We start from the raw sequence: 25743 nt of genomic DNA, 5'->3' as shown, positions 1-25743 counted from the left end.
CACCGCCTCTAAGGGGTTTGCCTTCCGAGAAGAAGCTAAACGCCCACTCCAAAGGCCCTGCCCCTGGCCCGGAGAGCCTAGAAGAAGAGATACACATCCTCCTGCCCCAAGATCTGAACACTCGCCAGGGGAAAAGTACCGATAAAGCGCCACCGCCCCTAAACACCAAGACGCAGCCAGGAAAAGCCGCTCCCAGCTTTTCTCTTCCAAGATCAGCAGGCCCCAGTGGCCCAGTCCCTATCCCAGAGAGCATGGGCGGGGAAATTCCCATCATTGCACCACATGCGAAGAATACCGCCAAAGCGCCACCGCCACTCTTCACCAAAACCCAACCAGAACAAGCCATGCCCAGCTTTTCCTTTCCAAGGTCGGCGGGCCCCAAAGACAAGAAGGACGCGCCGCATCTCCCGGAGCCGCAAGCCCCAAAGCCGCTGCGGACTGGTCCATCGGGCCCCGTACCCGTGCCCGCTCCCCTTGCCCAAACAGGCCCTGCCGCTTCCCGACAACCACCCATTCCCGAGTCACTACGCCCGGGACCGAAAGGGACGGTGCCGCCCGTTCCAGACACGACTCGCTCTGGTCCCTCCGCCACCTCTTCATCCCGCCCTGAACAGCCTGTCCCGGATGGGTTACGTCCTGGGGCAGCTCGCCTGGGGCAGAAACCAAGCCCGCTCCCTGAACAACCCGGCCCGGCCCCTTCTGGTCCCGTGCCTATTCCGTCGAAATCACCGCGCAAGAACGCCGGAGTTAGCAACACGAAAGGGGAAGACGCACCGCCGCCCCTGCGTGTGGGAAATCAGGTTCCCAAACCAGAGCAGAATGCGAATGCAGCGTCTACCATACCGGCAGCACCTGTACATAACCCCAAAGATCCGAATGCGAATGGGAAAGGGCCGCTGCCGCCCCTGCGCGTCGACAACCTAACTTCCAAGTCCAAGAATGCGACTCCGGCGTCCGCCGCGCCAGCAATACCGACACAGAACCCAAAAGAGCCGGGTGCAAATGGGAAAGGGGCGCCATCCACACTGGAGCCATTGAAACTCGATACAAAAGAGCCAAGTACGAGTGGGAAACGCGGGCCATTCACTCCTTTTGATCCATCGAAACACAAACCAAAAGAGCAGAGCACGAATGGGAAAGGACCGCCATTCACTCCTTTTGATCCATCAAGACAGAACCCAACAGAGACGAGTGCGAATGGGAAAGGGGTGCCACCCACTCCTTTGGATCCATCAAAGCAGAACCCAAAGGAGTCGGGTGTGAATAGGAAAGACGTACCGCCCGCTCCTCTCAATTCATCGAAATACAATCCAAAAGAGCCAAGTCTGAGTGGGAAAGGCGCACCGCTCGCTCATCTCGATTCATCGAAATACCACAACCCAAAAGAGAGTGGGAAGGTTGCGCCACTCGCTCCCGTTGATCCATCGAAAGCAGGAGTTCCAGACCAGCTTCGTCCAGGCCCGGCACTCACAACTATCCCTTCCCGGACCGGACCCGCCGACGCGATTGCTCGGAAGCCGTTGGGGTCGCCTCCGCGGCCGTCACAGACAAACGCGCCGCAGTTCGATCCGATCACAAACCTGCTGGTGCCGAAAACGTCTCCGCAACCGAAGGACAAAACATCCGCCAACCCCTTCAGGCCGTTCCGCCCGAGTCCTCAGCCCCAGGCAGCGAACACGACGTCGATGAATCCTCTCGGATCATCACCTCCGAACCCCCCACTTCAGCCGCGTCGCGAGGCCTCGACGAGCCACATGCGTTCGCCGCCTCTGAACTTGCCGCCGCTGCCGGGGAACCAGTCCTCAAAGGCCAACCCATCCATCTACAGACCCAGCGTGAGGAGCCCCCCACCACGGACACAGGCTACATCCAACCTTGCGCCTCTACCGGCTTCTAGCAAGACCAAACAGGCGCCGCCATCGGGCCCTCCCCCTCGGGTGACCAGCCCGCCCGGGTTCTCGGGCTCTCGGCCAGGCGCCCCGTACGCAGGGCCCAGCCATGGCCACTCCAACTCTTTGGACTCCAACGTCTCCAACGACTCGGTGGCCAGCTCGTCCACGGCCACCAGCACGCGGCCACTGAACCCCACGCAGCGGCAAAACACGGCCTTTTCCAAGACGGGTCGCCAGACGTCGGACCCGCGGGAAAAGGGCGCGCCCGGCGGCGGTGGGTATTACGGCAGCGGCAACGAGTCCGGCCAGGCCGAGTCACCGTACATGAACATGCTCCTGTCGCTGGACCGGATCCCGCGCATGCACAACATCCTCGTGTCCTTCTTCGTGTGGATCCTGCTCGCGGGCTTCGTCATCATCCCGGGCTCCTTCACCAGCAGCCAGCGCAAGCAGGAGGGCGAGACGGTGCAGCTGCCCGTGGCGGCTCCGGGCGGCACCGGCACCGGCACGGGCGCCAACGCCGGCGCCAAGCTCTCCCTCACCCCCGCCAACACGGCCGCCCTGGTCATCGGCTTCGTGTGCATCATCGCGGGCGCCTTCGGGTCCGCCTGGCTGGCCCTGCGCTGGCGCCGCAACTACGTCTGGCTGCTCAACAAGCTGTACCTGCCCCTCATCCTGAACGCCCTCGCTGGTCTGATCGCCACCATCACGAGTGTGTATACGCAGCAGGCGGGAGAGTGGGGCCCGCAGGCTGTCACCACGGCGGTCGTTGAGGCTATCATCCTGGCCATGGGCATCATCTTGTTCTTTGTGTACAACTACTGGCTGTTGCAGCGCATGCGGAGCGACCACGAGGAGGCAGTGACGGGCGGGAATGAGAAGGAGACGAGGGCAGAGAAAAGGGCACGGAGGAAGAGGGAGAAGATGGAGCGAAAGGAGAGGAAAGGGAGGAAAGAGAAGAAAAAGAAGGGTGGCTTTTGGGGGAGCTGGAGCAGGGCACGTACAAAGAAACCTTATGTACCGGGGAGTGTTGTTTAGGGGGTGAGAGGAGGGAGATACCCCACAGATCATTATTAGTTTGCAGTTTGAGACGGAGGTAGTTTTTTTAGGTACTTTGGCATATCGGGGATACGGTTCAGGTCAGATCTAGGTAGCACTTCTATTCACCATACCATTATTATTCCTTTCAACCCCCACCTCTCAACCACCTCTCTCGTCGTATCTATCACCTCAACAACGGCCTCCTCTCCCCCAACCCCCAACCTCCCCCCCTCCTCCTCTCAACCCAATCCGCGAGCACATACGCCCCATGGCAACAACACCCCGCCAAAAACCCCACCCCATCATTCCTAAACGCCAACGTCCCCGCCGCCGTAACCATCATGACCATCCACCTCTCCTCCCTCCCCACCTTCCCCCCCTCCAACAATTCAACATGATCATCAACCCCCCCACCAACCTTCCCCAACTCCAACCCGGCCGCCACAACCATCACCCCCAACACCCCGCGCGGAAACCCCCCCAGCACCCGCATCACCCCCGCCCGGCCCCCCGACACGGCCAGCACGCCCACCAGCACCTTGGCCAGGCCGAGTACCACGACGCTGGCGCCGCTGCGCGCGCCGAAGCGGGCTTGGGCGGCGAGGCCGCCGGCGCCGTGGCAGACGGGCATGGCGCCGAAATAGCAGGATGCTAGGTTCATTGTTGTGATGGAGATGCTGAGGGATGTGGTGCTGGGTGGGGAGGGGGGAACTAAGGGGGGAACTAAGGGGGTGGCGGAGGTGGAGGTGAGGGGGGTGGGAATGGGGGTGGGGAGGTTGGGTGGGAAGAGGGAGGCGGCCAGGGCGGAGACGGCGATGATGGAGTTGAGGGTGGTGAGCGGGAGCTGGGCGAGGGCGGCGCTCCAGGCGGAGGGGGCGGTGAAATCGGGGGGTGTTATTATGGGTAGTAGGGGGGAGGAGTAGTGGTTGGTGTTTGGGAAGGTTGTGGGGAGGAGAAGGAGGGTGGTGAGCAGGCCGAGGAGGAAGAGCAGCAGGGCGTAGGGGAAGCGGGGGGCGCGCTGGGTGAGGAAGAGCGCGAGGAAGAAGACGGCTGTGGAGAGCCGGCTGTCGAGTGCTGGGGTCAGCCAGGAGAGTGGGAGGATCAGGCCCGCGCCGGATGTCACTAGGCGGAGGCCCGCGCCGAGCTGGATTCCTTTGATGATGGGGACGGGGAGGTGGCGGGTGAGTAGGCGGAGAGCGCCGGTTGTGCTAAGGATGAAGACGGCTAGGGAAACGAGTGCGCCCGCTGCGGTTGTTGTTCGGAGGGGGAGGGGCGTGGAGAGTGCGGAAGCGGCTATTGCCTGTGGATAGGACACGATGTGGTGAGCTATGAGTGATGCGGGATGGGGTGAGTCAGGGAGGAGAGAGGGAGGGAGGGTACCTTCATAGGCTGTACCGGGAGCGGAATACCGAAGATGGCGCCGGTGAAAATATTAAACAATCCCGAAAAGACTAAGGTCGCCGGGAGGTTGATAGAGCCTTGCAGGGCGAGAGCAATCATGAGCGGGAGCAGAGTGCCGAGATCGCCGAGAGCGCCCGAGATCTCGGCGGCGGGTGACTCCCGGAGCGTGCGGAGGTTGTACCGGTTGCGCCGGGCCAGCTCCGAAATGAAGGCATACTGCATTTTATTTAATTTCTTTTCGCATCTGAATCACTGTGCATAAAATAAGATGATGGTTTTGTTGCGAAGGATGATTTTGGTGAGTGATGACCGGAGATGCAAAGTCGAGGTTGAGTTCAAGGTTGAGGAGGAAAAGTGGAGGATGAAACCAGCCTCCCAATCAGTTCATCTCACCAGAAACAGCAAGCGCTAATTATTAATAACACGGAAATTGGTTATGATTGTTGGTATTCATAATGACAGTCGTCGTAGCAGGTACTTGTATACAAAACGGAAAAACACAATAACGTCGTGGTATCTGTAAACACATGAAACCTCTCCTCCCACCAAAGCTGACCAACTCCCTGGTTCCCCGGAACCTACTCTCATAGTATAACAACAGTGGTATCATCGCTCAACACACATCACCAAACATTACCCCCCTCCAATCCCAATATCGTCACCCACCAGTCCACGCTCAAAAAGACAGATGTCTAGTCAAGCATCTACCAAAAGCGCCCCCTCCTCGGGGGCGACGCGTACTCGGTCTTGTGGGTAGTCCCCCGGCGGCGGTGCAGGCGGGCGGAGCAGCAGGTGAAGAAGACGACAACAGCGCCGATCAGGGAGCAGATAGCGGAAACAAGAATAGTCCAGGCGGCGGCGCCATAGTACGCCCCGGTACCGGTAGCCGCGCCGCGGTCGTTGATGTTGGTCCTGACGATGCTGAACATGACAAAGTCGATGATGCAGGCGACGGCGGTGGTCAGGAAGGCCAGCAGGGCGACCATGGAGGCCAGGAAGGAGCCGATCATGCCGGCGCCCAGGGCGAGCAGGAAGGCGATGAAGTTGAGGCCGCACGCGATCGGGTGCAGGATCATGGCCCTGGTCAGCGCCCGCGTCGTGCGCTCCGCGTAGTCGGAGAACTCGGTGCCGTCCTCCGAGGCCATGACCGCGGCGGGGGAGTAGCCGACGCTGGACTGGGAGCAGGAATCCCTATAACCGGAGTCAGTCGCTGTCGGGTGGTGGTAACAGACTTGGGTGGCGGGGGAATGTTAACTCACTCTGCTTCAGGGCGGTTCAGGCAATAGCCAAAAGTGCCCAAAGTGATGGACTCGCCGCGGCCATTGTCACCGCCTAGGTCGACCCTGAGTAGGGACAGGTTGTGGACCACGGGGGCCGAGATGCATGTTACGATGAGTAGGATGGTGGCGGCGAAGAGGAGAAAGGTGCCGATGTGGTGGAAGAAGCCCGTTGATCTTGCCATGGTTGCGGTGTTCTGGTTGGGATGCCAACCAAGGTGGATGCGAGGATGTCTTAAGTGGCAGGACGGGATAGTTCGAGGGCGGGAAGCACGAGTTCGAGGATGATGAGCGTTGGGAGTTGAGAGCACAGAAACGTGGCTTGTGGGACAGCAGACCGGAGAGGAGGGACAGACGACGACATATAAGAGGTTCTACGTTTCAGATGGGACGAACACACAAACAGGTCCATGATCCAATACCCAGGGTTGCTTGCCCAGCTTTCTGTCGTAATGGCGTCGCAGCAACAAGAGCGAGCAACGTCATCGGGACTTTCTCCGAGCTTAGGGTGTTAGTGGGTGGTACGATGCCGATCCACCAGGGCTGCTGGGCACTCTCGCACTCAAGCTTCACGCTTGTGATGGCACTTCAAGTGGCACTGCACCAAAGAAACCCATGCTGCGTGGACAGGTGGACCAACCACAGTGAGGCTTCGGGAGCTTGTTTTCTTTTTTCGGCTGGTCGAGTGATTGGTGGCTATGACGTATTGGTGGCTCTCCAGCTATCCCAGGTCGCATCAGGGGCTTGGCATGCCGAAGCAGGGGTCCGAGGAGTTCTCTCGGGCTCAGCCGTGCCCTGTTTCTCGCGTGTGATTTTCGGCTGTTCGGCCACCGCATCACGTTGTCGCAGCGCCGTCACCGCCTCCTTCAGCCAAGTCTCGGACTGTCAGAGCGATTGGCGAGATCGGTCGCTAGTTCTACCTTTTTGTAGTAAAGTTCTGGTGTAAAGGTCTCGCTCGTTGGGTAATCTCAGGTCCAGGGAAGTCGTGATTCGAGCATGACCATCGTCCGGATAGCTGTCCCCTGGTCAGAGGTTGATCTTCAGCTTCAAACACGTGCATTAGCTGCGTGAATGTGGATTAAGTCCAGAGTCGGGACCCGATGCATCTGAGACAATTCCGTTGTCCCATGCTGGCGGCCTCACACACATTGCGACAACCCGCCTTCGGGTAATCATAGTTCCTGAGACCATAACAACCCCATCAGATGGGTGACCTCGGGGCGTTATGGGAGTTGCGACCACAGACCGTAGACCGAGAGCAAAGAGTTGTGGCTGCCACGCGTCCCGCGGCTGAGATAGGGCACATCTCTGCAGACTCAAGCACAGCCACGGTGCTCGCCCAGAGTCCATCCAATAGGGCGGCAGCGTGGCAATTGAATGCCCACGCGGGCACGAGTAGACTGACTGTCGTTGGGTAAGCAGCGGGTTGTTTGCGTAAACCACCATAGTTACCGACGACCGCAGCGGGCGCGGCAAGGCCTCGAGGAGTCGACGCGTGAAGATCTGCCGTGGCGCAGGCTGCGTGTATGCCTCGGCGATATCGGGGAGACTCCCAGTCGATTCCAACTCCCGCTGCCAGTCCCAACCGCAGAGCAGAGGCGTTTAGTCAATACCCAGTCGCACCGAACCGAGCATGACTATGCCGCGGCGCATCACCCCATCTCTCAACGACACCCCCCCTCTCTCTTATCCCCTCTCTTACCTTCTCTCTTATCCCCCCCCCCCACCCTCTCTCCTAATCCCCCCCCACCTCCCCTCCCCTCAAACAACCCAACCAAACTCACAAACCCCGACCTAACCCTCTCCCGCCGCGCCCGCCTCGCCGCCACAAAATCCGCGCCCCCCACCAACCACGTCGCGACCCCGCCGTCCTCCCCATCCCCACCCCCGGCCGCGAGCTGGCCCGCGCTCTCCCAGTCCGCCAGCCCCGCGCGCGCCAGCCCGGCGGGGACCGTGTCGGCCAGCGCGGCGCGCGGCAGCGAGTCGGAGAGGAAGAGCGCTTGCGCGTGGGCCTGGCCCTGCTCGGGCCACCGCCCGTAGGTGAGGGCCTCGCGGATGTGGGTTTTGTGGTTGTGGTCGGGCTTGGAGGCGATTTTGACGAGGAAGGTTTTGGTTTGGGGGGAGGGTGGGGTTGATGTGGGAGTGGTGGTGATGGGTGTGGTGTGGTGGTTTTGGGGGGCGGCGACGTCGAATTGGAGGGGGGATTTGGCGATTAGGCTGTGGGCCATCTGGGGCTGGGCGACGATGGAGATGAAGTGGGATGAGTCCTGTGGAGATAGAGAGATAGGGTTAGTTTTGCATTGGAGAGTTTAGAAAGGGTGGATTGGGAGCGTGACGTACCTGGAGCTTCTTGAAGACCTCGACTTCGGCGTACCTCTTCAGTGCCCCGAGAACAGCACGCCGCTCGGAAAGGGTTGCTGGCGATGGTGACACCTTGACGAGTATGGTACGCAGATTGGCCGCTACGGGCCCTGCTCTTTGGAGAGACATCGTCGAGTTTCCGCTTTGGGTATTGTTGCTTCATTAACAACCTACTGTGTAGGTAACGAGCTGGCGATCCACATGGAAGTGTCGTCAAAACTGCAAGAGTTTAAGCTTTGATGATTCCATTTGCCAAGCAACGACGTGTGGGGCCCTGCATGGAATTTCTTCCCCCTGAACAGCCAACAGCGGGCAGCCAGCAGCAACTGCAGGCTGTTTTTGAGAAGCACTCTCAGGCACTGCACCTCAACCTGGTATGAAAGTTCCCTGGTCCTTGAGGTATGGAATGGTCTGCTGCGCTGCACTGCACTGCACTGCACTGCACCTCTGTTGTCCGAGCGTTAGGTCCCCCCGGTCGAGCAAACTTCATCACAAAGTTACCGTCTCGGCGTTTCCTTAACTGCCGAACATGGGAACTTCCGTTTTCCGCCCCCATTTTTGGACTCACGAAAGGTCAACACCACAGCCTCTACACGGTGACTTCACCACTAAGCATCGCTCGCCATGGCATCCTCGGCCTTTAACATCGGCCAGTGCCTAAAAGGCAGGTTGGGCATTTACACTATCACGGAACGATTATATCCGACGACATGGCTGGCAACGTAAGCTCATGTAGTCCGGTAGTCATCCATGTTCTCACGAAGTCTGTTTCACCGCAATTTCAGCGACGCGACGAGTCAAGTTGTCGTTATAAAACGGGATGTTCCAAAACGCGTCGATACGGAACGAACGCTCCTGCGCCGTTTCCAGGAGAACTCTTCCCTCCGACCCATGATTGATGAGATCCAAGAACCGAGACCCGATGAGTGCGCCGCAATCGTTCTGAAACACTACGATTGCCATGTTGGAGAGATCGCAAAGGAGAAGGGCCTCTCGCCGCGAGAGGCCAGGTGCGTCGGTTCCCGTGTCCTGCAGGCCTTGCGCGTGATGCATGAGACTGGATACATATGTACAGGCATGTCTTCCTACTTCATTTACTAACCGCCCGGGAACTGTGACTAACGCCGAGACCTCTGACCAGATGTGAAGCCAGCAAATATCCTCGTCAATTTGTGTCAGGACGGCGATATGCGCTTCAAGGATGTTTGTCTCGCGGATCTAGGGGATGCCATCCCGACCGACAGTGTCGAAGCGACTAGTGGCTACCCCCGTGGCACTCCTGTGTTCCGTAGTCCAGAGGCGACCTTGATGATGCCCTTTACCACAGCGCATGATATCTGGTCGTTTGGGGCAACGGTAGGTTCCCATTATCGTCTCATGTCATCAGCTTGTACGGGGTATAATCACTGACCGTCCCCATCGTACCCGTAGCTGATCTCGCTCATCTACGGCTACAACTTCAGCATCTTCTCGCCGGCCTGTAAACCGGATGATGAAATGTACGTGGACGGGATCGTTAGAAATTTCCACAAGTACTTCGGACCGTTCCCGCCTTCGTACTTGACACTTCCTGGTATCGACGACGTGCGGCTCGAAGCACTCACGAATATCACCGTGGAGGGTAAGGACCGGGGCCTCTTTAAACGTGCATCGTCCACAGAGATCAGAAACCAAGATCACGATTTCATCTGGGACTTGATGAAATTAGATCACAGAGACAGACCGACGGCTGCCAGGCTACTGGAGCACAAATGGTTTGCAGACTCGACTTCCTGAATAAATGCAAGGCGTCCCATGCTGGTGTGTTTACTTTGTCGAAAAGGGATAAGTAAGGGAGGAGAATCGGTGACTGTTGAGTAGTGTAGGTACGTAAAATGTATTCAAGAAACCCGATGAGCGATGTGAGACCAAGCCGAATTCGAGATTCATCAGTACAATTGGACTTGGACTCGGAGTCCACGGATGTTGGTATTCGGAGCGAAGACGGAGGCGGAGGCAGTCGGGGTCCGAATCCCCTTTTGGGACGCGGGCTGCAAGTGGTATTTTGGCATTCTTGCTCGCTGCCTGTACGCACTTTCGCACTTTGTCCCCCAAACTTGCCATAATAAGCTCGACCGGACTCACTTCCCTGCATTAAAATCCCGATCCTTCTACCACCCTAAGTTCCACCGGGATCGTGAAATGTCACCTACTAGCTGATAAATTCCTGCCTCAGCATCCTCATCCGCTCCATCTCGGTCCCGAATGTTCGGTGGAGATTACCCCGTCCATCCTACCGCGGTAAGATGTAAACGGTTGCGGCACAGTCACCACCACCAGCGGCAGTCAACCCCCGCCGACCATACATACACTACCCCGCGTGATGGAATAGAGAAATACATACATAGAACATTGGTCAGCGGGAGCAATGAGCCTAGACTCTCAAGAAGACTCGGGCTTGCTTGATTCCATCCCATGCCTACACTCAACAATTCACCGTTGCCCAGGTAATCTTAAGCTATAAAAGTGCAACGCTCGCCCGTTGTCACCGGACAGCCTTGATGCTGCCGTCTCCACGTCTCGTCTCCCTCCCTCGCCGCACCACGTCGTGATATTCAAAATGCTGCCCAAGCTTTCCTCCCTCCTCGCCATCCCGGCTCTGCTGGCCGTGACGGTCGTGGCCGCACCCGCCATTGAAGTACCCGCCGCCCTTGCCCCACGAGCCGCGTGCCCGACGACCTCTCGCTGGCTCTCGTGGTCTTACTCGACGACATGGCTTGCCACGACCACCGTGACGAACGGCGTGTCATCTCTCGGCTCCGTCACTTCCACCAAGACTGAGGAGGAGACTCGCACCATCAACACCAGGACCACCGTCTTCTCTCCGGCGGTCACGACACTCCCGGGTGAGCTACACCCCGCGCCCTACTCCCTTCCCGTGTTCCACAAGCGCCGTCCTTGTCCGAAGTCGCTAATATCCTGCCCACAGCCATCACCTTGACCCCCACGGTAGCCTACGAGACTCTCACGGCTACGTGGTACACCGTCACCGAGACGCTCACGTCCCCCGGCTATGCGCCGACGTCGGTCTGCCAGGTGACGACGGTGACGCACACCATCCCCAGCACGACGCACGTCACCAATACCATGCCTCTCTTGTACGTATTAGACCCCCCCTTTCCTTCTTCTGAACTCCAGAACGGGCCACCAAGGCCGTACACAAAGCACTACCCGTATAAAAAAAGAAAAAGAAAGCGAGGTACTAACCTTCACAACCCACCCACACTAGCTACGACACGACGTGGACGAGCGAGGTCGGGCACGTGAGCACCGTCACCAACGTGCACTTCGCCACCGTCACGCACACCGACACCAAGGCCGGGTCGACGCACTACGCCACCACCGTCACCCGGCCGACGACGTTCACGACGGTGGAAATCACGATCGCGACCGAGACGGCGACCGTGTGGGAGAAGGGCTGCGAGTCGTACGCTTGCCAGCTGTAGGACGAGGGCGACGGACGAATGTTGGAGGGAAAGGAAAAGGGGGGATGGTTCTGGGCTGGGGGGCTATTGCTATTGCTATTGCTATTGCTAGAGGATAGCGTGTTATGCGAATAACCCACTCCTGACCACCCTCTTCTGCTCAGTCACGTCTCTAGGTAGTCAACCCTCCCACCGGGTGACTGCGACCACGTACCAGATGCTCTCCCCATCACGGGGGCCGGCTGGCAGGTAACCCACGGTCCAGACCAGTCCACCGCCATTTCCCCGCGTGAGGCGTCAAGGTTCGCCCCAAATACCGAACCCGCGGCCGGCACATCCTTCAGGGCTGCTTTTTTCGCGTACTGTGTCGAATGCGCCCGAGACACCCGCCACCCTCACGGCAAGTTCCGGATATGTTGTCTGGATGGGATACAAGACGATAGGTGTTTAAGCGTCCCGGCGAGGTCCTGGGCACACCGCCTTGACGCCGGCCGGGAAGTGTGACCGCCGGCCGCGTGTCCGCCGCCATGGGGGCGGGAATCGCGGGAGGGTGATGCTTTCACTACGGTGTAGGTACAGACAGCCCTAGCCGCGAGACGGGCCGCTGTCTTTTGTATCTGCCGTGGTCGTGGATACTGTCTATTGTTTATGCTGACTCCTCTGGACTGGTGTATGATTAACAGTATCTCTAGTTATATGGTATTCACCCTTGCGCTCTTTTGATTGAGTCTGTCGGCTTCGTAGATGCCACCCACCCTTAGCTAATCGGCCATCAATGATCGCGCAGAGGGGGTGTCTGGTATGTCAGATTCGTGATGATGAGCAAGATTTAACTGGTTCTCGACTCTCCAACATCGTAGCATCCCGACGACTTTCGCATGCGCGCTGATGGAGGGGAAGGGAGGTGACTCAAAAGCTGTTCAACACCACCTCTCTCGATAGGCCCCGTCATCGGCAGCAACCTCGGGCCGAACGCCACGAAGAGCGCATTCCCGATATGCACACCCACACCCACACAGAGTAACTCTGCGCGGGACCGCCACGGCCGCGCAGGAGGGCATGGATAATAACGGCCGCCCTCTTAACTCCGATGGGCTGTTGTTACACGAATCACACGGCGGGCGAGAGGGGCCCCCATTGGGGCCGGAAGCGGGACCTTTGCGGCCCGGATCTCGGCCCCAGCAACGGCACTGCCCGGGGTTTTGCGTGATAACTACGGCACGGTGCGTTTCAGCTTCGTTCAGCAGCCCGGGTTCTTCGTCGGCTTTGGTAGCATTCAGCGCTTCCGAGAGACGGCCCAAGGTTGTACTCTCGGCGGATACTTGATAAGGCAACGGTCGGCACCTTGGCCGGTCTTATTCTTGGTCTTATTTTTGGGCATGAAACAAAAGGCCCGGCAGTCTGGTGTGTGTATGTAACATAGACTACACTCCATACACTACACAGTATGCAGGCAAAGCCCCCATTGCGACAAGCCAACGGCGCATGGCCACGATTCGATGCAGTGTTTGTGCAGAAATAATGGCGCAGGGCGGCTTGGTCGGGCGGTCTGGTGGTAACAATGTACGAATATTCCGTAGCCCGGAATCAAATCGTTAACTGGTTAACTCAACTTGGAGGTGCGGAAGTTATTTGATGAATTTGTGGGGGCGAGGGGAGGAGAGATGGCGCTGCAGATGGCGCTGGATACGTTGCCCGGATGTGGTAATGTGGAACCGTTACGAATGATCGGCCCAGACTCACAACAAACTCACCAGATCTTCTGATCTGAACAAAGAAAAAAGGGGCCCCGGGTGCAATCTCCGCCATGTCGGGGTCGAGTTGGCACGGTTGGGACTGCCCAGTGGCGCTAAACTTTTGGGCGGGCACTGGCGAGTCGCTGGGGTTGGTGCCCGCTTTTGATTTGAGCCGTCGGATTGCCTGCCGAGAGATTGGGAAGAAGAAGATCCGTTGATGAAAGATGGGAACCACGGCCCCGGGACTCGAACAAGTGAGCAGGCACTGTCATGCGCCCAATCTCGGGCCGACCTTCCATTGGTCGAGCTCCAAGCCACGGTCACAGCCCCACAACACCGTGTAACCCCACTGGATCTTCCTCTGCACCCGCCAGTGGCCCCCCCCATTCCCAAAGCGTCGGCACCGGGTTCGCTTGGGACCTGGCACTGTTCTGGCGAATCTGGGCATCGACAAATGCGGGCAACGCCAAACAAAGCCAAAGCTGGGGCGCGGACTAACTAGGGGTTGTTGTGATAAGGCTCAGCGGGCACTGTCTCTCGATCTCGGAGAGACTGACTGAGATCGTTTCTCCATTTGGGCAGTCAGTCCTCAAGGCCTTTTTCTTCATCTTTCCCGGCTTCCAGGTTGAGCTGTCTGACACTGGCACCAGACGTGGAACCTCCTGCTCAATCAGGGCACAGGAGGCGCCAACTGGGGCGGAATTGACCCGCCGACCACGCCTTGGCATTTTCCGCCCTGGGTTCCTGTGCGTGCACGCACCTCACTCTCCGATGGCTTGGGTCGCCCACAGGCAGCTCTCAAAACGAGTTCCACACGCCCCACAGTGTGAGTAACCCAAAAAGTCGCTCCCCCCGGGCTGGCAGCCAATCAAGAGACCCCAGAGGACGTTCTTCCCGGTTCGTTTGACCGCAGAGCCCGGCGACATCCTTCCCAAAGACACCTCGGGCGCCCAGTTCAGTGGCCAAGCTCGCCTGGGCGGGGGGCACAGGGAGAGAAAACTGAAGGAGCCTGGGAACGACGGGTCACAGACGGGGAGCCACGGAGCTTACCAAGACAACACTTTGCTAGACCGAGACTAGGGCCGTTTGGCATTTGGGCACACTTTCCCCCCCTGGGGTTCCTTCCTTCCTTTTTGTGCGAGCTGGGCGTCTCCTGCTGTGCTCGCATGCTGCACGCTCGGAGGCTCGGCAGTCACGCTCTGCTTCCAGATTCATCAATTCCACGAGGCAGGCAGGCGGCAACGGGCAGCTCCTTTCTTTTGCAACCATTTTTGAAGGTTTTACCATTTTCGACAATTTTTGATAGTTCTCGATCCATTCATCCATCCATTCTGTTGCAGACACGTCTTGTCCCAGGTCGCTCGGCCCAGTTGCCGTTGTCGGCTCCGATTGTGACCCTTCTTCGGCACTTTAGCGGCTGATATTGATGAATTAGCGTCAACGTTCCCACCATTCGCTTCCCACTTTCCCCGTCTCGCCCCGTCTTGTGTGGTATGCCTGCCATCTCCCGCACCCGCTGCCACGGTTCACCCGACCTCGACTTTGCGTGCCTTGCATTGCATTGGCTCTCGACCAGACAACACACACAGGACACGCCAGGGCACCCGACGCCAGGACAACCAGGACACATCAGCGCACAGTTACCACTTCCTACATGGACACACTCACAGCATTAAGATCAGGATCGAAATCACAATCAGCGTCCTCGAAACACCATCATTCGAGGCGGCGCCGAGTGAGCCCTGTCGTGGCCGCCAAGGCGCAGAGCACATGAAGCAGAGCACCGATGCCTTCTTAATCACTGTGTTTCCCCATTCCCACTCACCTCCTTCGACTACGGCGGCATCGCACAATCCGCCGCCTCTCTGCGTCACCGGCCGCAGTCGGTCTGGCTCGCCTTCGATCCATCACCATGGACGCGCCCTCTGCCGATGGGTCCCGGGCGGGCGTTGCAACATGGGAGGGGAGCATCGACGGGCTGCAGATGCAGGTGCAGGTGCCTCCAGAAGAAAACGCAAAAGACGAAGAAGCACAGCCAACACCAACACCAACACTCACACCGGACCTGCAACTCGGGGGTCTCCAACAACAGCAAGGCGAATACCGGCCCAGTAGCTATTCCCGTTACCACCACTCTCAAACACCACATGTACCACATGCACCACAAATATCCAACCTTTCTCCACTACCACCAACTGACGTAGATGGGATTCTCTCTCCGGGACGCACCGTCGAGAGACTGGCGCGCAAGCTAAGCAAGCAAGACCTGCAGCAACGGCACCGAAGCCGCCCTAGGCGCCGCCAACCGCAGACGAAGCAGCCAACTCGTCTGTTGCCCACAGCGACGGCAAGCGTGGATAGCCCCGAGTCGCGTAGGTTTCAGGCCTGGGCGGCTCACGATGCCAACCGCCAGTCGCAGCTCCACCCACCGCCCCCTTCGGAGGACCGCACCATTCCATCATGGCTTGCCATTCCCACGCTGGATATGGGCGAGCCCATCGAGGTTGACGAGGCCTATGCCGAGCCGGCGGAGCCGGAGAAGCCGGAGAAGCCGGAGGACAGGCGGCTGTTGGATGTGAGGCGACCGCGGCGGCAAGCAAGCGGCCAACTCCGACCCACCACCCGCCCGGTCGACCAGCGCTTGGAGGGCATGATTGCGGATGGGACACAGTGCAACGTTCGCAGCGAGCCCCGGCCGACACCGACACCAACGCCAGTGCCGGCCCCATCTCTACCGGGATTAGGGTTGCAATTAGCCAACCCGGGATCCATCGAAGCCGACCCAGGATTCATTGAAGCCGACCCCGAATGCGCCATTGAGGGCACAAGCATAGAGATTGACGAGACCGACACGGGCGACATGTCCGCTTTTCGGGACGAGTTGCTCGCCGTGGCCGAGGGTAGCACCATCCCGCTGCGGTACGCCAGCGGTCCCGGTGGCGTCAGGAAGTACACGGTCGGCGGCGTAGCCCTGCGATACCGCCTCTCGGCCGACGTCGCCATGCGCTGTGCCAACGTGATCCGCAGCCGCCCGAGAATGCGCAAGCGGGCCAAGACTCGCGGGAGCGCCGACACTTCGGCCGTTACCTCGCCCGCCATGTCGCTGGCGCAATCACCACCCCTACCGCCCATCGAATTTCCGCGCTGACGTTGGACACGTCATCTTATTTTTGTTTTGTTTTGTTTTATTTTGTGTGTGAAACGACATGTTATATACCCCTCTTCGTCTCCCGAGCTTTGCAGTTTCGAGCTGGTTCGAGGAACCATTTTGGAAGTTTTAAAAAGAAGTTCGCACAGGGAACCGGCCCTTTGCTCTGCCGGTGGTGCGGGATTGCATATCTACTGCATGTCTTGGGGCGTTTGCAATTTTGGATACCACGGGGAATACACGGGGAGAGACGCTCATAGACTGGCGGGGGCTTCGCAGGCCATCGCGAACCAAACTGGTGTCATTTTCACAAAGCCATTTATTTCTGTACCTGTACATACCCACGTACCTTTCATCTTCAACGTCAGAGATCGTCAGGAGGCTCTGCGACAATGTACAAAGCAGATGCTCAAGATATCCATGCCATTCATTCATGGCGGCAGGGCTCAGCTCCCCGCCGCTCTTTTTTTGCTCTGACCCGCGCGCCGCCGCCCCGCCTTGCCCTGAATATAACTGTGTTTGCTTGCTTGCCAGGGGTTCTTCAAGGGATAACTGGGACAACACGACGGCAAGCCCACCTCTATTTATTGAGCATTGAAGGGTGCTCCGCCTCAACCCCCATCTCTCGGTCAGTTTCATCTCTACCTTGTCCCCATCACCTGATTGTTACAGGATTAGCTCACGCGACTAGGGAGTGCTTGTTTTCCACAATGTTTGTCCATATCCCCGCCAACACAGGGAGACAAGTAACGGGGGAGAAGTGCCGGAGAAAGCCGGGCTAAGGGGAGACAACCCTTCTGACTCCCATCATTCCAGTGCTCGACCCATCTTTGTCCCCTGCAACGGACTTCGCTCGGCCACCCCCGCTGGGAATCAAACCCAACAAAGCATGTGGGCGCTTCTTTGTCGGCTTAGTGAGCTCAAACCAAGTCCCCACCACGTCACCACGGCACTCGGCCTGTGATGATCCGGCCGCTGGGAGACGTTAGGTTTGGCTAGACTTGCAGGATCAGGATCGTGATGAGTCTGGAATGCGAGATCGTCTCGAGGCAACCCTCCATTCCTTCGGCAGGGCCAGGGTACCTGCGTCGACGAGACTCTGTCTACAAATGTCTTGGATACCCCCCTCCCCCCCTTTCTCCCCATATCTTCTGTTGCTGTGGTAAGCTGAGTGGATTGTTGACTTTCCCGTCGACCCCTTCACCTACCCCCCGCGGTACCCCCTTTGACTGCCATGACCGCTTGGAACAACAAAACACACACATACATACCCGGCAATTCAAAAGAGCTGTCACCAACAACACAATCTAACACCGCAGCGCACCATCACAACGGCTTGTGGTCCACCAACAATGGCTGGCGTCCGGGGTATGGCTTTTACGACGAGCGGGCTGCCCTCCTCGGCGAACAAAGAGAAGGGCGGCTTCTGCTGGCAGGACGCGGCCGAGGCGGGGTCGACGGATTTCTTTGATCAGTACGTCGAGCTCGGCGACTCCGACGCGGAATCTGCCTCTGGAGGGGGTGGCGGCTTCGGCCAGTTCGGCGTTTCTGGTCTCTCCGACTCGCCACACCTGTCATTTGGCCAGATGCTCCCACCCACCGGTGGAGGACATCAGGGACCTGGGACTCAGGGACATGTGTCGGCAGTCAATATCAACCACGGCAGCAGCAGCAGCAACAGCAACAGCAACAACGCGGCTAGCTCGAGCTCAGCAGCGAGAATCTACCGGCCACGGCCGCAGTTGCACCCTCTCTATCGAGCCTCAACAAACATGACGGCCTTTAGCAACCCAGAGACCGAAGCCGACGGGATGTCCTACGGCAGCTTCGGCGAGGCCCCCGGGGGCGGTTCCATCTCGGACTCGGAGCTTCTGAAGCTCGAGGGCTTGAGGATGGGGTCACCGCGCATCCAAATCCCCCAGTTTTCTGCGTCCGAGCCCGCGTCGCCCCCTTCCAAGGCGACCAGCCCCCGCAAAGCTAGCCGTCTGGGGAACTTGTGCACCAAGATTCGCAACAAGGCGGCGACGCTACAGGGCAAGAAGGTGGAGGTCAAGTCGGAACCGGAACCGTTGACCTCGCCCTCGGTCCCGGTCATGTCGACTGCGCAGTTGGAACCGGCGAAGTCGTCTGGTTGGCAGCGGCCAGAGAACTTGCAAGTTTCCAAGTCCCAACTGCCGTCGCCGCCACTCACCAGCGGCATGCCCAACGAGGCGCAACGGTCTGTCGCCGGCAGGGAGGCCAGTTTTGTCAACGGCTTTCTTGATGATCCCTTCAACCACGATTTGCTCAACGGCCAGTTCATACCCCCGCTCCAGCTCAACGGCACCACCATGCCCCAAACGCCCATGTCGACGCCGCTCATGAATGGCTGGCAGCTACCCATGACGACCACAGACGGCAAGACGCTTTGGACGGCGCCGGCCACGTACTTTGGCAATGGAGACGCCAACACCTGGTGGGATCCGTCGCCGGACGCAATGGACACCGACCCGCTCCCCCTGTCATACCACGCCGCCGCCGCCAATGCTCGTAATACCTCCCTCAATCTCGCCATCCAGCTGCAGCACCAGCAGAGCTTCGAGTACCCCGCCCCGCCGGGCACCGAAGACACCACCACGGCCACTTTCAACCCCAACGGCCTGATGCTGCACATGCCCCAGCCGCGGGGCATCCCGTCGACAGTCCCGCACAGCGACAACCACCGCCCTACCCGGGCCGACCACCACCGCCGGCCCAAGCCTCGTGCCCCGTCGTCGGGTGCCCGTCACCACCAGTACGGCCCGGGCATGTCCCCGCGCAAGGGGCGCACAGTCAGCGGCGGCGGCGGCAACGGGAGCACCAGCACAAGCCGCATTGCGTCGGTGTCGCCATCACCCAAGATCCCCGCAGCGGCAGCCGGGCCCGCGCCGGGACCCAACGGCAACGGCCGCCTGCACCGGCGCAGCGCGTCCATGCAGACTCTAGGCCAGGCGGCCGGCGGCGACCCGAGCACGGCGATCCGCAAGCGCAAGAGCTGGACGGGGCGGCGCACGTCGTCGTCGTCGTCCTCGCTGCACCACCAGTACCATACCCTGGCCGTGGCGGCCGCCGCTGATCCATCTGCCTCGCCCGCGCGTCGCCGTACTAGTGGCAATAACAACAACACCTCGCCCTCGTCAAGGCCCGTCTCCCTCACCTCCACCTCCTTCCCCGCGTCCCATCCCCACGCGCACCCTCACCCTCACAACCATCCCCATCCTCATCCCCACCCCCATAACCCCATCCACCCCCAACCACACCCTTATCCCACCCACAACCACACCCCCGGCAGCCCCCCCCCAGCAACCACCACCACCACCACCACCACCAAAACCCCCTCCTCCACTCCGCAAAACACAGACGGCGGTTTCGTAAACTACACCCCGCAAGACCGCACCCTGCTCATGACGGGCGTGGCGCCCTCGGGCAGCTCCAAGACCAAAGCACGCAGAGAGCGCGAGGAGGCGGAGCGGCAGCGGGAGTTCCAGGCGCGGCTGGCGCGGATGGTGCAAGCCGCGGGGGGGGACGTGTCCAAGTTGGGGATGGGTGGCGGCATGGGCGTGGGTGGTGTTAATGGGGTGGGGGGTGTGAGTTCTATGGGTGTGGGGGGTGTGGGTATGGAGGGGGATGTTGAGATGGGTGGGGATGGGGGTGGTGTGCATGGGGGGGATATGGTTGGGGTGAGAGGGGATGGGTATGAAGGGGAAGGTGAGGGTGAGAGGAGGGGCATGGGTATGGGGAGGAAGATGGGGAGGAGGGGGCGGCGGGCGGTCAAGATGGAGGATGCCGGGGAGGGGGTTGGTGTTGGGGTTTAGTTTGGTTGTGTCGCTTGTCACGGTTGGATTTTCATGTTCGCTTCTCTGTTCGCTTCTCTCTGTTCTGTTCGCTTCTATTTCATCTCTGTTTCTTTCGGTGTCGGTTTACTTGGGTGCTTTTGTTCAACATGGAGTGCAGACCTTCCCACTTCCAAGGACGGGACCGAGTCGTTTTGTCCGGTCGTATTCGCTATATCCACCGTCTGCTAACAGTTTGTCGACGTCGGCTGAAGTGTAATGGTGTATGAGAGACGATGAACGCCAGATGAAGGGACCGAGTTGGAGCTGGATTCCAGTCGAGGTATGGAGCGCCACGGGGAGTTGTGGGAATTGCCTTTGCTTCCTGATCGACCACGCTCCTTTCACACTCTAATCTAGTTAGCTTGTTTTAATAGCTGTGCTACTCAATATTACTTTGATGTTACCATATCGCACTGAGCTTGAGCAAACATGAGACAACTTAATACGCCCTCGCTTCAAGGGCGAAGAGGAGGGCAATGAGAACATAAGAAAACGAGGATGGTCTGCCTTCTCAAGGGCGAACAAATCCCTCCTAGGAGTAAATACTCGACCGTATGAGTCGGTGGCTGGCCAACATCGCAAACAAGCACGGTAACAGCAAATTAAACACGTAGTAAGCCAGCAGATGTCCAATTCGGTTGAATTAACTACAACCAACGCATCCCATCCTGTCCCGGCCAGCACAAAAAACAAACCCCCATCTCAAACCCAACAACCCCAAGCGCAACGCCCGTCTTCCAGCCCAGCTGTACAGGGCCCCTCGGGCTAACCCGTGCGTATATATACAGCTCAAGTAGATATGGTATGATAAGTCAAGAAAGCAAATCAAGACTCGAGCTCTCGCCCAAGCAATACACGCCTCTTCCCGCAGCATGTCTGTGTAGAAGACAATACCCAAAAAAAGGAAACAAAGTGACCATTCCACCCCAGGTCCCGACCCCGACGCCTTTTCATGCCCCCAGCTAATCAGTCGACAAAAGGGAAAGAATATAAGGGATGATGTCGATTGAGGACCGTCGTGTATCCAACACGGACCGGCGCTGTGGGCCAAATACGCCACGGGTATCTGCTTCGGGAGGACGTCCCCTACAGAAGCCGTTGATATCCCAAGGCTCCCTAAGCCGGATGCGGAAACGTGCGGCCGTATATATCAAACTCGAAAAAGGCAAAACTCCGTGTCCCGTTTATCATTATAGTCAGATGCAACCACGAGGCCGGGTATGGCCGCTTTGGCGACATCCATTAGTCGTAACCAGCACCGCGTTGCCAAGGGCTGAGACAGTTAGCGAAGTCCTTACGCTAGAAGATTGGTTTGCTCACCTCGAGTTATTCTGGGCCCGGAAAGCCGGCGAGTTGTTTGACGCGCCGAATGGGCTAGCGGGCCGGTTTTGGCCAAACGGACTTGCCGGGCGGTTCTGCGCACTGAATGGGCTGGCCGGCCGATCGTTGTACCGCGGGGGGCTCCGAGGCGTCTCGGCAGGGAACAGGGGCATCGCCGGGGAAGAAGGACTGGCCGACCGGTTGAAGCCCGCCACCGAGTTGTTCCCCGAGGGCACGCCCAAGTGCTCGGTCTTGTGACGCATCGAGTCCGACGTGATCGACTCGGCATCATCGTCGAGATCCAGGCCGCCCTTGAAGCCGGACTTGTCGCCGCGCGCGGTGGCGGCAAGGGCGTCCAGCTCGGTGGTCTGCGTGAGGTGCGTCTGCGACTTCATGAACGAGGTCCTGTCGTCGGCCATGATCTGGTACCGGCCGTCGGGGTTCTCGCGGAAGAAGACGAAGATGGTGCTCACGATGAGCATGAGCAGCAGGATCAGGGCGAAGACGGCGTTGGCGATCCAGAGCACGAGGCCGACGACACCCGTGACGAGGGGCGGCTGGTTGAAGACCTCGGTGAAGATCAGGAGGAAGATGGAGTTGACAAAGTTCATGGCGCAGATGGCGATGTTGAACGAGTTCGTCTTCTTGTCCATCCACGGGCGCAGCACGCTGGCGGCGATCAGAGCGGCGGCTTCGATGATGATGAAGCCGACGGCCTGGACGGTGGCGTTGCCCTGCGCGAACGCAACGAACATGGCCTTGACCAAGGCGTAGCCCAGAACCGGAACAATGAAGTAATAGGCGGAGGCGCGGAACTGCACGTACAGGAAGCCCCACTTGTTGAGCGCCTGGGGATCCGAGTACAGGATGTAGGCGGGGTTATGGTGCATCATGACGGAGCGGCGGGCGATCATGATGACCTTGGACGCGGCCCATCCGAGAGTGATGGCCATACCAAGCAAGAAGAAGACGGCCAGCACAACCTCGGCGGCAGAGTCTTTTTGAGTGAACTCCCAGAGGCAGAGGATGGTCATCTGAGGGAAGCCGATCAGGGTCAAGCGGAACAGAATTCCCTTGAGGACGGTGAGCCAGCCGTTGCGGAACTCGAGGAACTTGTCGCCGGGAATCCACTTCTTCTTCGCGCCCAGCTCGAGCATGCCCTTGAAGGCCGCCACGGAGGCGCAGGTGATGATGACCAAGAGGCAGAAGAAGATGAGACCAGTCATGAACAGGTTGGTCGTCTCAATGCCGGCACGGAACGCGGCACGCTGGATGCCGTAGACAATGTAGCTGCCAGAGCTGGTTTGGATGTTGCCCCGCTTGATCAGCTCGCGCTTCATGACGGCCGACATGGGTTCGGAAATGGTCCGGGGCATCATGGCGAGTGAGCGCTTCGCCAGGCCCATGCCGAACTCTACCGCACGCTTCTCCACTTGGACCGAGACTGTCGTCAGAGAGTCAAAGATGGTGGATGGCGCGCCGCCGGTCGCGCGCTGGTACCAGGTGAAGATGTCCTGCATGAAGGAGACGTGAATAATGCCCATACTCCACTGGAAATCCTGAGTCCACGACATGACGACGGGCGGCAGAGGCACTCCGGTAAGGCCAAGCATGGCCTGGGCTTGGAAGTATCCAAAGAGGGAGAGGGCGTTGGCAGCGACGTGGGCGGCGGCATTCTGGTGGCCGAGGCCCGACACGATGGCCGAGGAAACCAGAGCCAGGCCGGCAACGATAGCGGTAGCCCACTTGACGCCGAGCAAATCGACAGTTTTGCCGTTGGAGATGTCGGCCTCGACACAAGCGACACTCGTGCCCGCCTCGGCCCCGTCGCCCGTCCTGTTGATGAAGACCTTCACCGTGGCGTCAAGGTCAGGGAAATTGTAGGCAATTGAGGGGATCTGGCCGAGGGCGTCCTTGCCGACGTCAAGGTTGAAGTTGAGCGGGATCTTGCCGGCGGTCATGGGGCAGAGACCGGCCAGGCCAGCGTCGCAGGGGTCGACCACCCTCTTGATGATTTCATATCCGTAGGCCGAGATGGAGACATCGAACATGACGTTGCCCTCAACGGACGAGACGGCGACAATGTCGACGTTCGCCGTGTGGTTGTTTGGCGTGAAAACGACCTTGAACAAGCTAGCCTGAAAGCCCGAATTTTCCTGGCAGGAGTTCAGGGAGTTGGACTGGAGGATCTGCTCCGAGAGCACGGGAGAGGCGAGGGCGGCGAGTGACGCCAGGGCCGCAAGCGGCCTTGATAATGACCACCGCATTTTGTGGGTATCCAAAGGTGTATAGGTATATGCAGAATCGACGAGTCGTAAAGTTGTCGCTGTCCGAAGAATGAAGTCGGCGGCTAAATAGCCAGATGGATCGATTTCTCGATGTCCGCCAGCTGGGTCGCCGTTATTCTAGACTCGGAATCGGGGTGTGGTGGAAGCCAGCAAACGAAGCGCTGGTGAGATGTGCTAAAGAAGTGAAATCGCGTGGTCACTGAACAATCTCGAATGGCAAAATACGGAAATGTCCTCGGGAGGGAAGGCGGTTCGAGTTTCGGCAGGGGGATGAAGCGAGTGAAGTCTGCCGACAAGGAAAGCGCGTTCAATCCGGAGTCGAAATCCCTGGCCGAGGCGTATCAGCGATGGTGAGAATAACTCGTCGAGCGCGAACAAAGTGCTAATTTGGTGGTTGAGAAAGGTAATCAAGTCAAAAGAGTGAAAGAATGGACGGCGGGTCGCCTCAGGTGTGTTTGGTGTCGGGTGACGGGGAAGCGCTGCGTAATGAGAGACAAAAACAGGGACACACGGGGTTGGGGACAGTGAAGAGGCCCAGAGGGCTTGCAAGGGGTTACTGCCAAGTATCGACAGTTAATGCCGGGTGGGAGATTAGATCGGCGGGATAGTGGAAGACTGCATACGGTTACGCTGTGATACACTGCGACACGCTGCGAACCATGTGGAAGCAAGGTACAGTCCTAACAGATGGTCTGTGCGGTCAATGGGTCCGCCAACATCTTTACCTCTCCACCAAGTTTCGGAACCCGATCAAGCGGAGGAACTAGTTAATGAAATCATCCTCCCTCGAACTCTCACTATTTTCTAATGCTTCATGGCAAGAAATCCCAAGCCCTTGGCTCGAGAATCGGGCATCTTGGCCGTGAGAAACAGCGTCGCCAAGCAGGGGAAGTTGCGTTGCATGGAAGTTGCTCCCTCCGCATCTTCCGCGCTTTCTCCCGTGGATGTGTGGCTCCTTCCCCTGGAAAACTCAGGGGCGGCGCCTATGCGTGCGGCACTTCACCTGCAGACCTCCCTCGCCCCGCCTTTGAGGGCTCGGTCCAGACCTTGGATGGAGGTTTGCATTCCGCTTCCAGAGGTCGCTCCTCGTAAACTCAAAGCCTTCATCAATTCCATCGTATCAAATAGTATTCCAAGCCCGAAACTCACTCGTTCCGGCCATGACGAATCCACCTAGGCGCAGTCTTTTAATTGCGTCTCCAGCTCATTCTGCGGCAGCCCGCGAGATACGCGACAAGAAATCAAAACTGCACAGCCTCCTTCCCCTTGTTGCGATGAGACCCTGTCACGCCTGTCCCCCGCCCTCGCCGAGGAGAGCGGGTCTGGGCCTTTGGTTCAAGGTTCCACAACCTTTTGACGATCTGGAAAACGACGACTCGTCGGCGCTGTTGCAGCCGGTTTGGAGTCTGGAGAAAGAGCTCGAGATCAACAGCAAGTTGCTGTTTATTTTGCTGTCGAGTCTGGTGCCTGTCAGCTTGTCGTCGATTCGCACCGGGCAACGCTGCGCGCGTGCGTCTCTCTGCATTGCATTGCCCAATCACCACTTTACCCCTCCTACGGGCGCTGCGTGACGCTGCACCCGCCCCGCCGTGGCCATGGTGATGCCAGCAGATGCAGCCGGCGATCGACGATGCGGCCAGCCTATTCGCCTCTTCAACGACATCAAAACTTGTTCAATGTGTTGCTGCTGTCTTTGCTGTGGAAACGGTGGGTTTGCAGCAGATTCTCACATCCGCGCTGATCTGCGTCGGTCCCAAGTCGCCACGACTCATTCAGTGGTTCTGGAGTCGCACATGCGAAACATCGTTTCCGGGGGGTTGCGTTTCCGTTTGTCGCAGCCTCGATGGGCCTATGCGTTTCAAACATGGAAGCCACTTGCTAACTGCAAAGAAGGGAGTTATAAGAGCACGCTAACCTCCAGCCGACGCTTGATCACTTCAAGCACTAGTTATTGACGATCA

At 58.7% G+C, this 25743-nt stretch overlaps 10 protein-coding genes across 10 annotated transcripts; 6 read left to right on the top strand and 4 right to left on the bottom strand.

The window, feature by feature from the left end:
• Positions 1–1754: 1754 nt before the first annotated feature.
• B0H64DRAFT_438394 (uncharacterized protein) lies at positions 1755–2930 on the top strand (the record flags this gene model as incomplete). Its single annotated transcript, XM_062806345.1, has 1 exon — positions 1755–2930. One exon carries the CDS (start codon positions 1755–1757, stop codon positions 2928–2930), a length of 1176 nt encoding a protein of 391 aa, XP_062664823.1.
• Positions 2931–3024: 94 nt separating this feature from the next.
• B0H64DRAFT_450071 (uncharacterized protein) lies at positions 3025–4731 on the bottom strand. Its single transcript, XM_062807114.1, has 2 exons — positions 4314–4731; positions 3025–4233 (listed from the first exon to the last, which is right to left on the bottom strand). The coding sequence occupies exons 1-2, from the start codon at positions 4554–4556 to the stop codon at positions 3118–3120; spliced, it is 1359 nt and encodes a 452-aa protein (XP_062664822.1). The 5' UTR covers positions 4557–4731; the 3' UTR covers positions 3025–3117.
• A 1-nt stretch (position 4732) lies between these two features.
• Positions 4733–5896, bottom strand: B0H64DRAFT_35146 (actin cortical patch SUR7/pH-response regulator pali). The gene is made up of 2 exons (XM_062801465.1): positions 5594–5896; positions 4733–5525 (listed from the first exon to the last, which is right to left on the bottom strand). Exons 1-2 carry the CDS (start codon positions 5794–5796, stop codon positions 5039–5041), a joined length of 690 nt encoding a protein of 229 aa, XP_062664821.1. The 5' UTR covers positions 5797–5896; the 3' UTR covers positions 4733–5038.
• A 938-nt stretch (positions 5897–6834) lies between these two features.
• Positions 6835–8101, bottom strand: B0H64DRAFT_370445 (uncharacterized protein; the record flags this gene model as incomplete). Its single annotated transcript, XM_062802086.1, has 4 exons — positions 6835–6919; positions 7017–7183; positions 7396–7878; positions 7952–8101. 4 exons carry the CDS (start codon positions 8099–8101, stop codon positions 6835–6837), a joined length of 885 nt encoding a protein of 294 aa, XP_062664820.1.
• A 495-nt stretch (positions 8102–8596) lies between these two features.
• Positions 8597–9926, top strand: B0H64DRAFT_471247 (kinase-like domain-containing protein; the record flags this gene model as incomplete). The annotated part of the gene is made up of 4 exons (XM_062807873.1): positions 8597–8694; positions 8758–9041; positions 9114–9328; positions 9404–9926. 4 exons carry the CDS (start codon positions 8597–8599, stop codon positions 9746–9748), a joined length of 942 nt encoding a protein of 313 aa, XP_062664819.1. The 3' UTR covers positions 9749–9926.
• A 645-nt stretch (positions 9927–10571) lies between these two features.
• Positions 10572–11457, top strand: B0H64DRAFT_438389 (uncharacterized protein; the record flags this gene model as incomplete). Its single annotated transcript, XM_062806344.1, has 3 exons — positions 10572–10857; positions 10941–11109; positions 11241–11457. 3 exons carry the CDS (start codon positions 10572–10574, stop codon positions 11455–11457), a joined length of 672 nt encoding a protein of 223 aa, XP_062664818.1.
• Positions 11458–14943: 3486 nt separating this feature from the next.
• B0H64DRAFT_35051 (uncharacterized protein) lies at positions 14944–16516 on the top strand. The gene has a single exon (XM_062801437.1). The coding sequence runs from the start codon at positions 15085–15087 to the stop codon at positions 16318–16320; it is 1236 nt and encodes a 411-aa protein (XP_062664817.1). The 5' UTR covers positions 14944–15084; the 3' UTR covers positions 16321–16516.
• A 1156-nt stretch (positions 16517–17672) lies between these two features.
• On the top strand, positions 17673–20971 carry B0H64DRAFT_438387 (uncharacterized protein; the record flags this gene model as incomplete). Its single annotated transcript, XM_062806343.1, has 2 exons — positions 17673–19925; positions 20963–20971. The coding sequence occupies 2 exons, from the start codon at positions 17673–17675 to the stop codon at positions 20969–20971; spliced, it is 2262 nt and encodes a 753-aa protein (XP_062664816.1).
• A 261-nt stretch (positions 20972–21232) lies between these two features.
• B0H64DRAFT_35035 (uncharacterized protein) lies at positions 21233–23975 on the bottom strand. The gene is made up of 2 exons (XM_062801427.1): positions 21495–23975; positions 21233–21447 (listed from the first exon to the last, which is right to left on the bottom strand). Exons 1-2 carry the CDS (start codon positions 23759–23761, stop codon positions 21417–21419), a joined length of 2298 nt encoding a protein of 765 aa, XP_062664815.1. The 5' UTR covers positions 23762–23975; the 3' UTR covers positions 21233–21416.
• A 591-nt stretch (positions 23976–24566) lies between these two features.
• B0H64DRAFT_383172 (uncharacterized protein) lies at positions 24567–24884 on the top strand. Its single transcript, XM_062802930.1, has one exon. It carries the CDS (start codon positions 24590–24592, stop codon positions 24872–24874), a length of 285 nt encoding a protein of 94 aa, XP_062664814.1. The 5' UTR covers positions 24567–24589; the 3' UTR covers positions 24875–24884.
• Positions 24885–25743: the final 859 nt, after the last annotated feature.

The sequence above is a fragment of the Chaetomium fimeti genome (assembly GCF_033439085.1).
Source record: "Chaetomium fimeti strain CBS 168.71 chromosome Unknown B0H64scaffold_1, whole genome shotgun sequence".
Lineage (NCBI taxonomy): Eukaryota > Fungi > Ascomycota > Sordariomycetes > Sordariales > Chaetomiaceae > Chaetomium > Chaetomium fimeti.
Note: the sequence above shows the minus strand (reverse complement) of the source record. Positions and strands in the feature narration are given on the sequence as shown.

Coding starts and splice junctions, on each gene's coding strand:
- B0H64DRAFT_450071 (XM_062807114.1), bottom strand. CDS start 4,556: ATGCAGTATGCCTTCATTTCGGAGCTGGCCCGGCGCAACCGGTACAAC. Junction 4,234..4,313: donor TCCCGGTACAGCCTATGAAG/GTACCCTCCCTC, acceptor TCCTATCCACAG/GCAATAGCCGCTTCCGCACT.
- B0H64DRAFT_35146 (XM_062801465.1), bottom strand. CDS start 5,796: ATGGCAAGATCAACGGGCTTCTTCCACCACATCGGCACCTTTCTCCTC. Junction 5,526..5,593: donor CTGAACCGCCCTGAAGCAGA/GTGAGTTAACAT, acceptor CTCCGGTTATAG/GGATTCCTGCTCCCAGTCCA.
- B0H64DRAFT_35051 (XM_062801437.1), top strand. CDS start 15,085: ATGGACGCGCCCTCTGCCGATGGGTCCCGGGCGGGCGTTGCAACATGG.
- B0H64DRAFT_35035 (XM_062801427.1), bottom strand. CDS start 23,761: ATGCGGTGGTCATTATCAAGGCCGCTTGCGGCCCTGGCGTCACTCGCC. Junction 21,448..21,494: donor CGGGCCCAGAATAACTCGAG/GTGAGCAAACCA, acceptor TAACTGTCTCAG/CCCTTGGCAACGCGGTGCTG.
- B0H64DRAFT_383172 (XM_062802930.1), top strand. CDS start 24,590: ATGCTTCATGGCAAGAAATCCCAAGCCCTTGGCTCGAGAATCGGGCAT.